Raw genomic sequence first — 15,241 nt, 5'->3', positions numbered from 1 at the left:
CGAAAATTTTTACTTATATTACCGTGAAACGTTAGTAAGTGATTTACCAAACCGTCTATTCTTATAAATACTCTCAATTTGCGCTTGCAGTGAACGCATCTTGTCATGTGACTATCTTTGGTAATAGTAAAATGTCGTGATAACCAGGCATGTTTCTGGTATATTTGTTATTTCGTTATGTCTTCTCATCAAATGAAACTCTAAATTTCATAAGATATGCGTGTTTCACCAGTTTATTACAAATTTTACATCTTGCAGTATATCCTTTCTTCTTAGTAAAATATTACCATGCCAAGTAAGTATTAGTGTCGAATTTTCCCAATCTTTGACGTTTAATATTTTGTGAACACGTTACAAGTGTTGTTTTATATTTGGCTTAATATTTGAACATTTATAAATTTTATTACAACGGTTACATTTTATTTCATTTTTGTTTACTTGTGTATAATGTTGCCACCCTCACGAATATTTCAATGATGATAATATGTCCATATTATTCTCTACATTTTTGTTGTCAGTTCTTGAATTATATTTATTATATCTCATTTATGCCATGAAATATTTGCAAGTGATTCGCTGAATCATCTATTCCAATAAGTACATTTAATTTGCGATTACAATGAATGCAATGTTATTATTATATAATTATAATATTTCTATGTCTAATACAAAATGTTGTGATAACCAAATGAAATTGCTTTTTGTATTTTTGTTACTTCCTCTTGATTCATCAGAAAATGTTTGTTTAAATTTATTTTACTTTTTTATGAACGCTTTTTATCAATCTATTACAAATTTTGCATTTTGCTATGTAATTTTCTTCTTTTGTGTAATATTGCCATATTAAGCTATTAAGTCTTACTTTCTTTATTTTTCCAAATTACGTCGTCATTATCATTATTTATGGTAACGTAAGTGTTGTTTCATATTTAGAGATGAGATTTTATTTTTATAAATTTTATTGTAATAGTTACACTTTAGTTTATTTTATTATTACTTATATTGGTATAGTGTTTCCACAATATCTGAGTGTAAGACTTTTCTGTTTTTCCATGGCTTCCGCAATATCTCAGAATATATATCACTAAATATGCTATAATATCTATCAAAATAATATTCCGAAAGACTGGTAAAAGTTTAGTAAATATTTGGTCTCATTGTATTTTGCTTTATTAATTAATTTGAAAATTATCTATTTTCATTTTGTTATAAAAGCGATATTTATAATATATTTTTGTTGTGCTTGGAACAGTAAAATAGACATCATTTCTTATCCTATATTTCGGAGTGACGAGCCCAATGATTTTAGTTAAAATTGCATGACAAAAATACACATAAAGAATTGAATTTAATTCGGAATAAACACGTAATATTATAAGTCTTTCGTGAGATAGATCACTGCATACATCGATAATATATAATGTGATAATCATGATTTGTTATGAAAAATATAAAATATTTTATAAAAATGCTATATGTGATAATGAAAATATCAAATATAACGAAAAGTTTTCATACGATTGCATGAACATATTTGAATGGATCATATGGGGGAAAATCATCACTATACAAAGCACCCTAATTAATGATTATTAATAATAGAGCTCCGTTTATAATGCACACTTTCAGACTCTTTTCATTTGGCTACGCATTTAATAATCGAGTGTAAATCTGGGCTGTTTGTTCATATGAACGCTCATTCGCGGATTTTTATAAATTAATATCTCATTAATTTTTTCGAAGTTTACAAGCTGTTACAAAATTTTCCTGCACAACCTTCTCTGTTTTCTGTTTAATCTGTTTTATTTATCTATGAGAAGTAATACAATTATTAATGGAGCTTGTATACAAATTTGTTACAGGCTTTTTTAAAACAGAACAAAAAAAATTTTTCAAGTTAACTTTTAAAGAGAAGTCTAAAAAATTAAAAGGAATATATCTAAAATATTAATGTATTTAATTAACATTTCATGCACTCTGTTGGTCAGGATTCGTTTTTAAAATATGAAAGTACTAAGTCTTTTTGAAATTAATATTTTTGCACGTCGAATATGATCAATATTTATAAATAAAATATTTCTGGTATATTCAATTTAATATAATATTAATAATTAATATTTAATAATGTTATATTTAATAAAATATTTCTTGTATATTCAATTTATTAAAAACTACCTCATATACGAAAATGTTGTATCTTATCAGATCTCAATATTATATTCAAATTGTACCCAATTATATCAATTATATCAACAACACAGTTATTATCATAAGAGAGAATTTCAACATTCATTCGTATTCTTAAGAAGATCTATCTAATCTTGTTTCTATGTATTTTTCAAATAAAAAGTTTTTATAAGATATATTTTATTTAATTTTATTTATATACATTTTATTAATTTTGCATTCTTACATATGTTTATACTTATTATTGGAGTCCAAGTAGCTGTGCTCCTATTTCGTTTAACGCTCGCGTTATTCCTTTAGAAGCTTGCTTAGCGGCATTAACAGGAAACTAAAAATATAAAATTTATTACAACTTATTGTTACAGATCTAGTTAGATTACACAAGAGAAATCTTTTGGTTTCTAAATTTTTTTCAATATTTATTGATTTGAAATATGTATATTATTTTCAAAGAACTGATCATAGAAGACATTATTCGGTAAAGATTAGATATCTAATAATTTATCTTTTATTACATTTATATCTACATAAAAATCTATATAAATTCGAAAACTACTTATATTGTTAATTACATGTCATTATTTTTAACAGACTTGCGATATAGCAGCTAAAGTTATAAAAGTTAAATTTTTCAAAAGAATTTTCTGTAGGAGGGAAAGGAATTAATCGATTTCAAAATTTGATTATTGATTTCAGGGGAGAAATTTAATTATGGCTTTAAACTGCTGTGTTGCAAGTCTGTTAATAGTACGTAGTTAGCAATAAAAGCAATCATTTCGAATTTATAAATATAAATTTAATAAAAAGTAAATTTTTAGACACGTAAGATCTAATTCTTCCGATAATGCCTTCTATGATTTTCCTTTGAAGCTTATTTCGATTTATTATATCGATTGTTTATTTATTATTTTATCATATACTCACGTCCAATATATTATTTGCAAGATTGCTGAAGTACTCGTAAAAATTAATGATTCCTCTCCCGACTCCAATAAATTTATCTCCCGAATTACCATATTTTTCTTCTTCCTTGGTTCGATCAAGAAGTGGCTTAAGAGTCAGGACACTATCTAAAATTTGTCTGATGTTGTCAGGTTTTCGTCTTTCTAAAATGCCTTGCGCAGTTTCATTTTCTAAGCGAACAGTTTCTTGCGGTGGAAAGAAAACTGGTATTGGTGTTGTACTAATCGGTATTAATATAGATCTGCGATTTTGTGACTTGTTTGATTTTAATGAATCAGTATTATTTCGAAATTCGCTGTTTATTTGCTGCAAAAAAATCAATTTATTAGTGAACAATAACATTGTTCTATTATATAATTATATAAACAAAAAATATTTAGCAATAAGAAAAATAGACAGCAAAAATTGGAAGAAAATGCAAAAGATAATAGCAAAACTTTGTATGTTTATATGTTTATATGTTTATCAATTAACACAAAATTAGAACGATATTTTGTCTTGTTTCGATAAATTTTTACTTATAACCTTCTGATTGTTTTTATGAATTATTCAATATTATCGATAAATCACGTCTGATCTGAATGCTAATTATAACTCGACAATTTTTTACATATAGAATGAATTTCTGCGTATATAGAGATTGTTATGACATACGTAAACTGTCATTAGATAAACTCAATAAATATCGTAATTACCTCCGCTCGATTGGTAATGATGTTTCTGGTCAATACTATCGAATTGATAAATTTTCCTCTGCCAATTCTAATTGCATCAAAAACACGTTCTAATAATTCCTACAAAATAGCCATTTTAACTTCGCCTGTCGATTATACAGGCGAATCATAAACCAATTAGGATTTTGAATAATACATCTAAGAAATTTTATATAAAGTTGATAGCCAATTTACGCTTTTTTGTTTTGTTACTTTTAGATTACATATTAATCACATGAGATAATCTACGTATGATATATATATGTCACTTCTTCAAATTGTTTTTTCTTTCCCGAAGATTGCATTTTCATTAAATTTTTTGCAGATAAATTTTATAAGCGCAACATTTTACCTGTGCTTCTTCCAATCTTGAAGGTATGACATTATTTTGTATATTGCCAAGGATAAATTTTGTTGGTTCGTCCGCAGGACGCGCACTCAGTAAATCCAACGAACAGATAAATGATAGAATCATTAAAATTCGCAACATAATGCGATACGTAAGAGTTTCTAGAATTAATTTTCAATCGAAGATACAAACTTGAAACTCTTTAAGATGCACTTACATTTATAAAAATGTTAATTCCCAAAAATAATGCGAAACGAATTCTCGTTTACTTTTAAAACACAACAAGTATTCGTCGAAGCTTGCTGCTGTTGAACAGCAAACCAATGACTACTAACGGATTTCACTCTTGATGACGAAGTTACATACAGGCTTACGACATTGTATTACTTTCTCTTTCGATTCTTTCATATTATCATCACAGATATGTGCAAATCAGTCGACTCAAAATCAAATTGAAATCGAAAATTTGAGATTGTTTATTACAGATATAAAAATTTAATTTAATACATAAAAGAATAGGTATAAATTAAGATACAATTTATTATTTGCTGTATATTTATTAATATTAATAACTATTAAATGTATATAATAGATTATTAAGATTATTAAGAGAACAACTGTGATGAATATTTTTATTATAATAAAAATGTATGTATATTATAAATACAGAAAGCAATTATTATTATGCAACATAATATGTAAATTTTATCATTATTTCAGAAATGTTTAAAGAAAGGCGCAACACGAGGGACATTGCAACCCAATTGACAAGAAAGCTTACTACTACGTGGTGAAATTTGACATAACACTCGACGCAGATCGTTTTCATTCAACTGTAAAAAAAAAGATGGAAATTTAATATTGTAAAATTAAATGAACAATATTTTGTTCTTAATTTTCTTACAAAATATATTATTTTAATTGTATCAAACTCTTGGCTTTTATTATATATTTTACGCTGCAAAATTAAGAAGTTTTATTAAAAAATTAATATTTACCCATAATAAGAAGTGAACGATTTCGTCGAAACCATGAATAAATGCTTGGACAAACTTCAATATTGTTTTAACGTTACTTCCGCATTTTTCGGTACTGAAAATTTCATTATAATCACATAAATGTGCATTTTTTTTTTCGCAGTTTTTCGATCCTTTGTCACCTATCACGCCGCCATGTCCTATAGAAATTTTGCTTTTGTTTCCGTTTTCATGGCTTTTATTAATGGTTATATTTCTATGATCATTTTTGTTTTCTATATGGTCATTAGATTGTTTATTCTTACTATGATCGCTACCACTCTTTTCCTTTTTCCCTCCATTATTAATTTCAACTCCTTTTGATGATCCTTGATGTTCTTTATCTTGATGTGATATTGTGATACTGCCGCCTAAGTGATTGGTGCCATTTCTTTTTCCGCTGTTATGTTCTTTATCGTTGCCATGAAATTGTCCATTATTATCACGAGATATTATAATATTTTCTCCTTCCTGTATGATTCTTCCTGTATGATTATTGACATGTTCTCCCTTTTTTTCAAAGATTTTGCTTTTATCTTCTTGATGTTGTTTGGCTTCCTTGTGATCATTCTGATGCTGTTCACGTGATACTGCGATGCCATCTCTCTTTTTTATATGATTGCTATCATTTTCGTTCTCGTTATTATGTTTTTTTTCATTGCTGCTAGAATGTTCATTCTTATGATATGATAATGTGATATTTTTTTTTCCTCCTATATGATTATCAGCATGATCTCCCTTTTTTGCGCCGTTTTTAGTTTCATTTCCTTTCGATGATTCTTGTCTTTTAGATCCGTGATTATCCTGATGCTCTTTGTACGATGTTTTAATATTATTTTTATCTTTTAGTTGATTATTATCATTTCCGTTTTTGTTGTTATATTTCTTCTCGTCATCATTAGATTGTTCACTTTTGCTATGTGATATTCTGATACTTTCTTCTCCTGTTACATGGTTATCATTTCCTTTCTTTTTTTCATAATTATTATGATATTTACTTTTACTAGTAAATTCCATACTACTACTGCTCGATATTTTATCGGATTCTTCGCTATCTTTGAATGGTATTATTATAACTCCACCTATTACATCATCTGTTCCGTCATTACTCGTTTTATTTTTTTTCGTTGAGTGCATTTTGCCGTCGTTACTTTGTGACTTCTCTTTCCCCGAGCCTTCTTCCTCAGAAATTGGTATAATAATTATGTCTCCTTGATTCCAATTCTTGTTTTTTTCTAGATATTTATTAGCAGCCTCATTTTTTGAAGAGCTTTGGTGTTTTTTCCATTCTTTACTATTATTGTTATGTTCTTTGTGAGACTCACGTCTACCATCTTTATATCTTTTATCTGTAACATCAGCTGTAATTCCATCATTATGATTAGCAGATATTCCTCCAGTACCAAGGGATGTCTTATGATTTGCATGATTGCTTCCACTTAAACCATGAGTAATTGAGTCCCAAAATTCATTAATATTGGATTTTTCTGAAGATTCATGATGTTCCTTGAATTTGTCATGCTTATTAACGTGTTCTTTCTCTGAAAGTTTCTTGTTACCCGACATTCCAATACCCAAGCCACCATGTCCATCAAGTGATATTCCAAAATCTCCACCGTTTTTGTCAAGCGACCACTTTGGTTTAAATCCTATTCCTCCTATATCAAATATATTTAATATAACAATAATATTTATTGTAAAAAGCATACTAAGCATACTAAAATTAGCATTTTTTTGTAAAAATTTTTTATTATATATAAATTTATAAATATCATATTTTGAAAATTCTCTACTTAATTTCAAATTTTAATTATTCAACTTTCAATTTCTTCTATTATAAAATTTGATTATTAGGTTTGATCACCATTGATATTTAAGTCTATTTCACTGTTATCACTTGAATCATCACTTGATCCAAATATTTTTAATAAATTTGGTGTTCGCAAACCAATATCTTTTTCAAATTTTCCTTCTACTCCATTTAAACCTGCAGAAACAGAAGCATCATCTGAGAACGAAATACCCTATATGAAAAAAATTAGAAGAATATAAGAATTAATAATTTACCTAAAAGAAAGATTATTTAATTATTTACAAGTTATATTTTGTATTAATTAAATAATTAAATACAAAGATAATTTTCAATAATATGTAACAGATTATACATATGTTAATAAAATGTTTAAAATATACGTACGCTAGTTTTTTTTTTATAAGTTGACAGAGTTAGTGTTCTGCCTACAAAAATCAGCAACAAGAAGATATATATACGCATATTTTTAATTAATGCCCTTAATTATTAAATAATAATTAATTTCGAAATTATCAAGTAATTTCTGTATTTTATATTTCTGAAAAGATCGAGTTGTTTCCATATTGACTCGAACGCTTCTTCATTTTATACTTGCACGTTAATAAAACTATGCAAAAAGTTCTGAGTGTTAATAATAAAAGTGAAATAACGTAAATCTTTTTTTGTTTTGCATTTAAATTTATATTCGTGCATGTAGGTAACTGTAAATAACATGTAGATTATTTTATTTCTACTTTTACAAAGTTTGTCATGTTTGCTGCATAATATTAGAATGTCTGACAAAATAATTGGTACGTATAAATAAAGAATGAGCCACGTGCGGTAAATTTCCGTTATCTAGTAGAAATTATCGTATTGTAGTATTTTTTATACCTTAATTTTTATAGGAATTTTGCAGCAATATTTCAGGAAGCAATATAGTTAAGATTATAATTTATCACGTGTTTCTTTGTGCGATATCGTTGATTATTTGCATACATATCAATAACGAGTGATAATATTGTACTCTTCGGTTTTAACTAAATACGCAAAAATACACAAAATTTTCAAATTTTCATACGAAAATTGCCAAATGCAGTATTATTGAATTGTATATCTTCTAAAAATTATTTTGTGATAATTTAAATATAATTAAAAGCTAAAATAAAAAATATTAAAGGAAAATAAGATTAACAAATTTGTACAAGATTATTGCAATTTGTGCAAGATTATTGTAATTTGTATTTATAAATTTGTATTTATAAATTTTTTTTTAGTTAAATTATAAATATAAAAATTATATTTATTTTAGCTTGCATATACGTAACATAAAAAGGAAACATATTAAACATATTAAACATATTAAACATTATTCATATTATATTTTATTATTTTATTTATATTATATTATATTTATAATGGATATTAGTATTTTATTTTTGCTGTTTCATAATCTTATTGTTTTCTCAGATACATCTCTATATGATTGATATCATTTTTTGAATAAAGTCACATTATTAAAATTAGTTAATTAAATATGGAAAATGTCCAGTATTGCGTAATAGAGATAAATCAATTAACTCATCTCAGTAAAAACAAATTACAAATTGCAAATTATTTATTTATTTTCAAGGTTTAGATATAATGATGAACTTGTTCTTTTTATATTTTTTATATGTGGATTTTTAATCATTATCTATTATATGTAGATTTTTAATCTTTTGATTGTAACATTACCTTTTTTGTTATTATTTTTTTCTTTATCTTTATCATTTTTTTTTACTTTCGTTGATGTTAATATTTTTACGATCTTCAACACTTCTTTTTTTGCTTTTATCATTAATTTTTTTATTGTTTGATCTTTTTTGTAATTTTTATCTTATTTTTTATCCTTTTTGCTATTATTCTCTTTTTGTTATATTTTTTGTTCTTTCTTGCCATTTTCTTTAAAAGTTATATTTCTATATTCTTCTAATATTTTACCAACTATTTGTTTATTATTCAACTCTTTTATATTATTTATTATGCTTTCTTTATTTTGTAGTTTTTCATTAATAATTTTTTTATTATTAGTTATTTCTTTAGAATTCATTTTCATTTTTTTTACTACTTTCTAATATAACAACTTTTTCTATACAAATGTTGCATTTGACATTCTGCATTTTCTTAAAAGAATTGTAATAGTTTTTTCCATTTTGTTTTGTATGTTCCATTACATTTTGTGACATTGGGATTTGGGTTCTTCGGTTTGATTATTGGAGCCTTGGATTTTTGAGATTTTTAGTTGTATAATTTCTGGCGGTTTTGTGTCCTTTGTTGTTTCAATGTCTCCCGCTTGCAAAATATTCAGAACATCCATTTTATTATACGATGACGCAACTATTGCCATTCGATACCAATTATTTGTCCATCTTGTGTTGTAAGATTCCAGGGTGCTCTTATTATTATTATAAGAAAAGAAGAAACCGGTATAATAACCGACATTCCTTTAACTCTATCATCTCCCGCCGCAGTCTCAACAATTTGATCTGCTCTTGCAATTTTCGAAAGTGCAGGCTGTTCTGTAACAGCCTAAATAATTAAGAAAATAAGAATTGATAGGTCAAAATACATATTACAAACATTTAGTGAATGTAATATAAATATTTTTACCTCCTTTTCGGATCTTGGTCGCGCTAAAATACCGCTTGTTATGATTATTAACAAAATTATATACATTCTCATTGTAATGAAGACGTATTTGCGTGTTCTACGAATCGAACGAAAAGGAACGAATGGAGAAAAATTACAGAACACAAAAGTTTTCAAAGATTCGCATGATTACGACGAACTTTTATCTTCGAAGAAAGAATGAATACTAATTTTAAAATACCATATTATTATTGTTTGCTTTCATCTTAACGACCGCATTTTATCTTTTGCTTTTTAATTATCAAATTTAAATACAATAACTTGTAGCTAATGGCGAATGTCTTATGATGATTATATTTGTACCCATATACAATTTATACTGAACAATGTACGTACATAATTTAAAATTCTTGACAGCGCAATACAACGTCCTTGAAATGTGTGTTGTGAAGTTTTGCGTATATTATATACAATTATATACAAATAATGTATAAATCATAAAGCGTGAGAATGAATTTTATAAATAAATTATGCTCTATTAATTATTTATCATATAAAATTTTATTAATGTGTGTATTTTTCTTGCGAATATATGATTTGTGGACAAAGGAATACTAGTGTATACGAAATCATTGATATAATCTAAGCACGTACAAGGAATCGCGAGATGGATGTTAAAATGTGCTTAGCATCCGTAAGTAGACAGAATAAACATCTTCAGTCAAAAGGGGCTGAGTACGCAACGAATGAATGAATTCGCTAAATATATTCGAAGGAACCTCGCATGATCCTCGATCTTCGCTTGTATGTCTTATTATGTAATCGTTTATTATTATATAATAATATCATAGGCATAGGCTCATAAGAGGAAACTGCGCCACGGTGAGATCTCAGCCGACGTTGTTCAGCAGTTGATTAACAGCGGACAACGTAGAAATCGGGATCTGAAGATGAAGATTCATCAGGTGAAGAGGCTCATTAGAAGTAAAGTATTACGTAAGTAATTTTTACGCAGAGCGTACAATGCTCGCGAGATGTAAATTGCTGTACCGAGAAGAGAGGTCTCGACTTACGTTAAAAATATCATCGAATAGAGATCCGCCGTAAGCTTTACCGGCGACAACTGTGCCACCGCCGTCTCCCATCGCGTTGAGGAAAATTCCGCCGACTATGTCCGAAGGTGAGCTTTGGGTATCGACGGCAACCGTTGGAGCTACGTAGACCGCTTTTCTGGGTCCGGTCCAAAACCTCTTTCTAAAGTACCATCGCGGGTACACGGGCTTCGGAACGACCACTGGATTAACTGGAAAGGAACGAAGAGGGAAAAAAATTGCTTATGCCACTCGGGCAAATGCGGCAGACAAATCGCATAATGATGATTGCTCGCCAACCTGTCATGCCGCCGGTGGCAGTGGCGGTGGCGGTGGCGGTGGCGGTGGCGGCGACTTGGCCTGAGCCTTCTATGGCTGTAGCAACTGTAGGGACTACAGGAATCATGACGGGTTTTATTGCTGGAGCCGCTACGACGGTTTTCACTGCTGGAGCCGCCCCAACGTAAACCGATTTGACCAGGCCAACTTCCGCCGCGGGTGGCACGACCGCTACTGGCACCGCACGTCGTGTCTGTGTCGCGAAGTAAACAATTTTTTCAATAAATTTTCCTCTTTCCGATACTTAATGACTAATGTGCTTAAATGATAAATGATGATTTCTCACCTCCTTGTTATGCTTCTCGGTTTTTCCATCTGCGGACGCATCGGCTCGTGACGTCGCTTCAAGCGCCTTCTGCGTTCGATACATATTTATCGATATTTATTTTAAAGGCGATATTCCCACGAATATATTTGGTGCAAAGATGATCGACGTGTAAAAAGATTTTATCCCAAGAATCCAGACTTATTCCAAGAAAGAAGAATTTTTATATGAATTTTTAGTTTTACGCATGTGACTTATTAGAGTGAGTGCTACTAACGAAACTACGACTATTCTACAGAAGGTGCGTTAGAAGACTGTCAATGATCTTCCACGCGTCTCTCAACTTCTCGTTTATTTGAGACCTAGAAAATCAGAATGCTGTATCCCATACCGCTTACAGGGTAGTTCAGCAGAGTAAATTATAAATTATGTTATATCGCAATTGGAAACCTCTTTCTCCTTCCTCGAACGTATAATCTGTATATTCGTTCGACCCTTCGCCTTCGTAGTCGCCTCCTCGTTTGATGGCGTGGTAGCGGCAGGTGCAGGCGGATTTGAGCCAACTTCGTTAGCCGTACTGCCGCTTATAAATCCATCAATTGCTTTGTCAAGACCTCCTCCGAGAAATACTCCAGGACCTGGACCGCCGCCTAGTGTCGCTCCCGCGTGCATGCCACCTGCGATTGGGTTCGGCGACCTTCCACTGCCATCCAGTCTCCCGCCAAGGCCAGCTGCCGCTTCTGGTCCTCCACGACCGAATCCAGCGCGAGCGTAAAGACCGCCGCCTGAAGCAAATTTTGCTTGTATTTATGCGGTTTTATTCCATACTTATTCGATATTATATTTTCCTTTTGATAGAAATATATAATCCTGCTAAATTGAGAAACTTTATCTTTTTGTCTAAATTTAATTGATTAAAACATTTTTTGTCCGATCAATATTTTCAATTAATGTAATTTTGATTTTTTTCTATTAAGCATTTTTTGTTTGACAAACATTTTTAACTAATATAATTTTATATATTTTTTTTTTGCTTCAAGCATTTTTTGTTTGATGAACATTTGTAACTAATACAATATAAATTCTATCTTTTAACTAATTTAGTATAATTCCTATCTTTCTTTTTATTTTTGTAAATACTTACCAAGATTACCACCGTCTTCTACCAAACCTAATTGACCGCCTAATCCCGCACCAGCGTGTGCACCCCATGGAGTTCCCGCGCTCGCGTGAAGTCCACCACCTGCGCCTGTGCCTCGTAGAAGACCACCGAGTCCAGCCTGAGCGTGATATCCTCCGAAATTCACCCGGATTCCTCCGTTAGTAAATTGAAGGAATGGAAGCTATATCAAATAAAAATTGACAATTAAATCTTATGAAAATTAAAAATGCTTGACATTATATAACGAGAGAGAGAGAGATATCACGTTATATAAACAGAAATAAACTTTTCGAAAGGGTTTGCGTGCGTTTTTCCAATCTTATCTCTATTCTTGTATATATCCCGTATCTAGATTGCAGGTGACAATGTAACTGCGATTACCGCATTTCCGCCTCTTCTCTACCGCAAGATATGAAAGCCGCCTTCTTTCAAGAGTGCGCACACGAGTTTCATCAATTGCAGAGATTCCGGATAATTTCGAGATTATTTACCGTGACCGTTGCGCGATATAACAATTTTCCCTCGATTATTATTTTTTTCACGCTGTATTTCATGCTGTGCAAACAGGCCTGAAAGGGACGATACGCAAGTTTTACGGATGCGAATTCCCGCAGCGTTGGCATTGAGATTCATACAGCGTGCATTAACCGAATTTACATTCACTATCAACGTTCTAAAGATTATTTCAAGGCGGACGAGATGTGTTAAAAAAATAATGGCTCGATAACAAATGAATAACAGGTTGTATATTTCAGAGCAGCCTGCATGGAATGTTTTTAATGGAGTCTGTGGTGATATTATCAAGTGGAAAAATTACGTTCCCGGCATAAAGATTTGCGATAAGTGTTATAATTGTTCTTGAACTTTATACTTCCTCTTATTGCCACAAAGTTATTAACAACATCAAGCTGCGAACTACATCACATAAAATGAGCTATGCGTAACTATCTTACTTTTTGTCTTCCGACTTTAATAAATAAAGAACGCAACTCGTAGCAGCTCATATCCTGTTTCACTTTTAATCAACTCGTTTGACTCGTGTTCCTTTTATTTTTGCTAATTAATGAAAATTGCCTTATAGTTTTTTGACATAACGTAAACTATTTCTGTTTGACAATTAGTAACTAATTAAACAACGCCGCTAAACAATTAAGTTTTATGCAACTTTCTATCGGTTCCGCAATCCTTTCTCTTCACAGGAGAGTCAGATTATCTAACCAGCTAAACATGTAACTTTTCCTCCGACGTTTTTCTTTTCAAAAGCAATCGACATACTAAGGAATTAGTTTTTCTGGAGCAACACATCAATGCATTCCCGTATAAGCATTCTAATGTCTATTCGTGATGACGTCAGAAATACAATGGGTACGTAGAATATGATCGCGCTCGCAATTATTGGTGATTAAATAAATTACCTGATGTCAGGATGTAATATATGTCTGTTATGCGTACAAAGGTTTTACGTAAACATACAATATCGTGAACTTCGCCACTTTAAACTAAAAATATTTATGTTAATTAAAAATCGCCGTTCCTTGTTGTTCCTGTAATGTCGTATTTCATCTTGTCGTTGTCCATTAGTAATGCATGCATTTTACGTAATTGACTTGGATACAGGGAATATATGCTCACATTCAGTTTCTCATTTCATCATCTGTGGCTACACAAACACGTAATAATCGCCTTTCTCGTTCTCTAGCATTTTCGAAATACATGCACTTTTTCGTGTAATTTCGCAATCAATTATAATTACCAAGTCACATCTTGATTTCGCGTTTTATATATAGTTTCATTTCCACACGAAGGCGACTTATTATTTTATACTTTTTTTTTTAGATAAGATAAATCTAATTAATGTTTTGTATTTCCATATATAAAGTTAATAGTACGCTGTCCTAAATAAATAATAATATTTGTGTAACAGTTGCACTATTACACAAAGCGCGTTGTAAATTACTTCTTCCGATAGATAAGACTTAATGCCAATGTTTCTCTTACGTATCAAAGAAAACTGGGAAACTTTGCGCGTAACAATATATTAAGTAATAATGTAACAAAGAAATAATTATTTACTCACCGGTCCAGATTTTTCTTCATCTTCCTGTGGCATCCCGTTAGCCAAAGCTATAAAAATGATAAGTAGACAGTTTGTTACCACACTGAACGACATCTTCGCGTTTACTGACGGAGGATCGAGGCCGGTAGGCAGGCAAGCAGTGATTTCTCAGTCTGACCGGAGGGTATTTCTTAGTCACTTGCTGCTGGTAGGGGCAAGAGCTCGAATCGGCGAGATCCGAATCATTCGTTCGGTGAACTACAGATTCACACGAATCATGATATAAAAACGGTACAAAGTTCAGTTAATTTATTCTTTGAATATTTAACGTGACTAATAACTTAATGAGTTTTTTTTTAAACAAGTAAATTAATGCAAATTTATAGAAATATAAAATCGTATAATAATTAAAGAAAAACTATTCACTATTCGGAATGGAAAAATTCCTGAATGATAATTTTATGTCTGAGAGACTTTTTTTTTGTCTTGACATTTTTAATGGTTTATTAATCAATTATCTCTTAAAACTTTTAAAAGTTTTTATTTATTTTTATCAATTCAAGAATTTGTTATTATTTAAATATATAATTTAAAGAAGAATGTAATTTGATTTATTGTTTATTTTGTTATCGTTTGTTTTCGCGTCTTTATTTTTGATTGTAAATTTATAATATCGT

The 15,241-nt window shown here is 30.1% G+C and overlaps 3 protein-coding genes across 4 annotated transcripts; all 3 read right to left on the bottom strand.

Annotated features, from left to right (window-relative positions):
• Positions 1-2,341: 2,341 nt before the first annotated feature.
• Positions 2,342-4,638, bottom strand: LOC105428322 (uncharacterized). Of its 2 annotated transcripts, XM_011640574.3 has the most exons (4): positions 4,216-4,638; positions 3,846-3,944; positions 3,112-3,456; positions 2,342-2,515 (listed from the first exon to the last, which is right to left on the bottom strand). In XM_011640574.3, the coding sequence occupies exons 1-4, from the start codon at positions 4,351-4,353 to the stop codon at positions 2,429-2,431; spliced, it is 669 nt and encodes a 222-aa protein (XP_011638876.2). In that variant the 5' UTR covers positions 4,354-4,638; the 3' UTR covers positions 2,342-2,428. The 2 variants fall into 2 exon arrangements, with proteins under 2 accessions (XP_011638876.2, XP_011638878.2); XM_011640576.3 differs by lacking the exon at positions 3,846-3,944 and having other exon boundaries at positions 2,344-2,515; positions 4,216-4,627.
• A 111-nt stretch (positions 4,639-4,749) lies between these two features.
• Positions 4,750-8,249, bottom strand: LOC105428321 (uncharacterized). Its single transcript, XM_011640572.2, has 4 exons — positions 7,426-8,249; positions 7,093-7,252; positions 5,211-6,886; positions 4,750-5,045 (listed from the first exon to the last, which is right to left on the bottom strand). Exons 1-4 carry the CDS (start codon positions 7,501-7,503, stop codon positions 4,929-4,931), a joined length of 2,031 nt encoding a protein of 676 aa, XP_011638874.2. The 5' UTR covers positions 7,504-8,249; the 3' UTR covers positions 4,750-4,928.
• A 1,740-nt stretch (positions 8,250-9,989) lies between these two features.
• Positions 9,990-14,748, bottom strand: LOC105428320 (uncharacterized). Its single transcript, XM_011640571.3, has 7 exons — positions 14,586-14,748; positions 12,491-12,689; positions 11,797-12,131; positions 11,368-11,436; positions 11,043-11,274; positions 10,725-10,954; positions 9,990-10,595 (listed from the first exon to the last, which is right to left on the bottom strand). The coding sequence occupies exons 1-7, from the start codon at positions 14,676-14,678 to the stop codon at positions 10,542-10,544; spliced, it is 1,212 nt and encodes a 403-aa protein (XP_011638873.2). The 5' UTR covers positions 14,679-14,748; the 3' UTR covers positions 9,990-10,541.
• Between the last annotated feature and the right edge of the window lie 493 nt (positions 14,749-15,241).

Source organism: Pogonomyrmex barbatus, unplaced genomic scaffold, assembly GCF_055798465.1.
Source record: "Pogonomyrmex barbatus isolate J1 unplaced genomic scaffold, ASM5579846v1 scaffold4, whole genome shotgun sequence".
NCBI lineage: Eukaryota > Metazoa > Arthropoda > Insecta > Hymenoptera > Formicidae > Pogonomyrmex > Pogonomyrmex barbatus.
Note: the sequence above shows the minus strand (reverse complement) of the source record. Positions and strands in the feature narration are given on the sequence as shown.

Coding starts and splice junctions, on each gene's coding strand:
- LOC105428322 (XM_011640574.3), bottom strand. CDS start 4,353: ATGTTGCGAATTTTAATGATTCTATCATTTATCTGTTCGTTGGATTTA. Junction 3,945..4,215: donor CAAGATTGGAAGAAGCACAG/GTAAAATGTTGC, acceptor GCTATTTTGTAG/GAATTATTAGAACGTGTTTT. Junction 2,516..3,111: donor TTGCAAATAATATATTGGAC/GTGAGTATATGA, acceptor TTATATTTTTAG/TTTCCTGTTAATGCCGCTAA.
- LOC105428321 (XM_011640572.2), bottom strand. CDS start 7,503: ATGCGTATATATATCTTCTTGTTGCTGATTTTTGTAGGCAGAACACTA. Junction 6,887..7,092: donor AATAGACTTAAATATCAATG/GTGATCAAACCT, acceptor TATTTGATATAG/GAGGAATAGGATTTAAACCA. Junction 5,046..5,210: donor TCGTTCACTTCTTATTATGG/GTAAATATTAAT, acceptor TTTTTTTTACAG/TTGAATGAAAACGATCTGCG.
- LOC105428320 (XM_011640571.3), bottom strand. CDS start 14,678: ATGTCGTTCAGTGTGGTAACAAACTGTCTACTTATCATTTTTATAGCT. Junction 10,955..11,042: donor TGCCACCGGCGGCATGACAG/GTTGGCGAGCAA, acceptor GTTCCTTTCCAG/TTAATCCAGTGGTCGTTCCG. Junction 10,596..10,724: donor TATTCGATGATATTTTTAAC/GTAAGTCGAGAC, acceptor CTTCATCTTCAG/ATCCCGATTTCTACGTTGTC.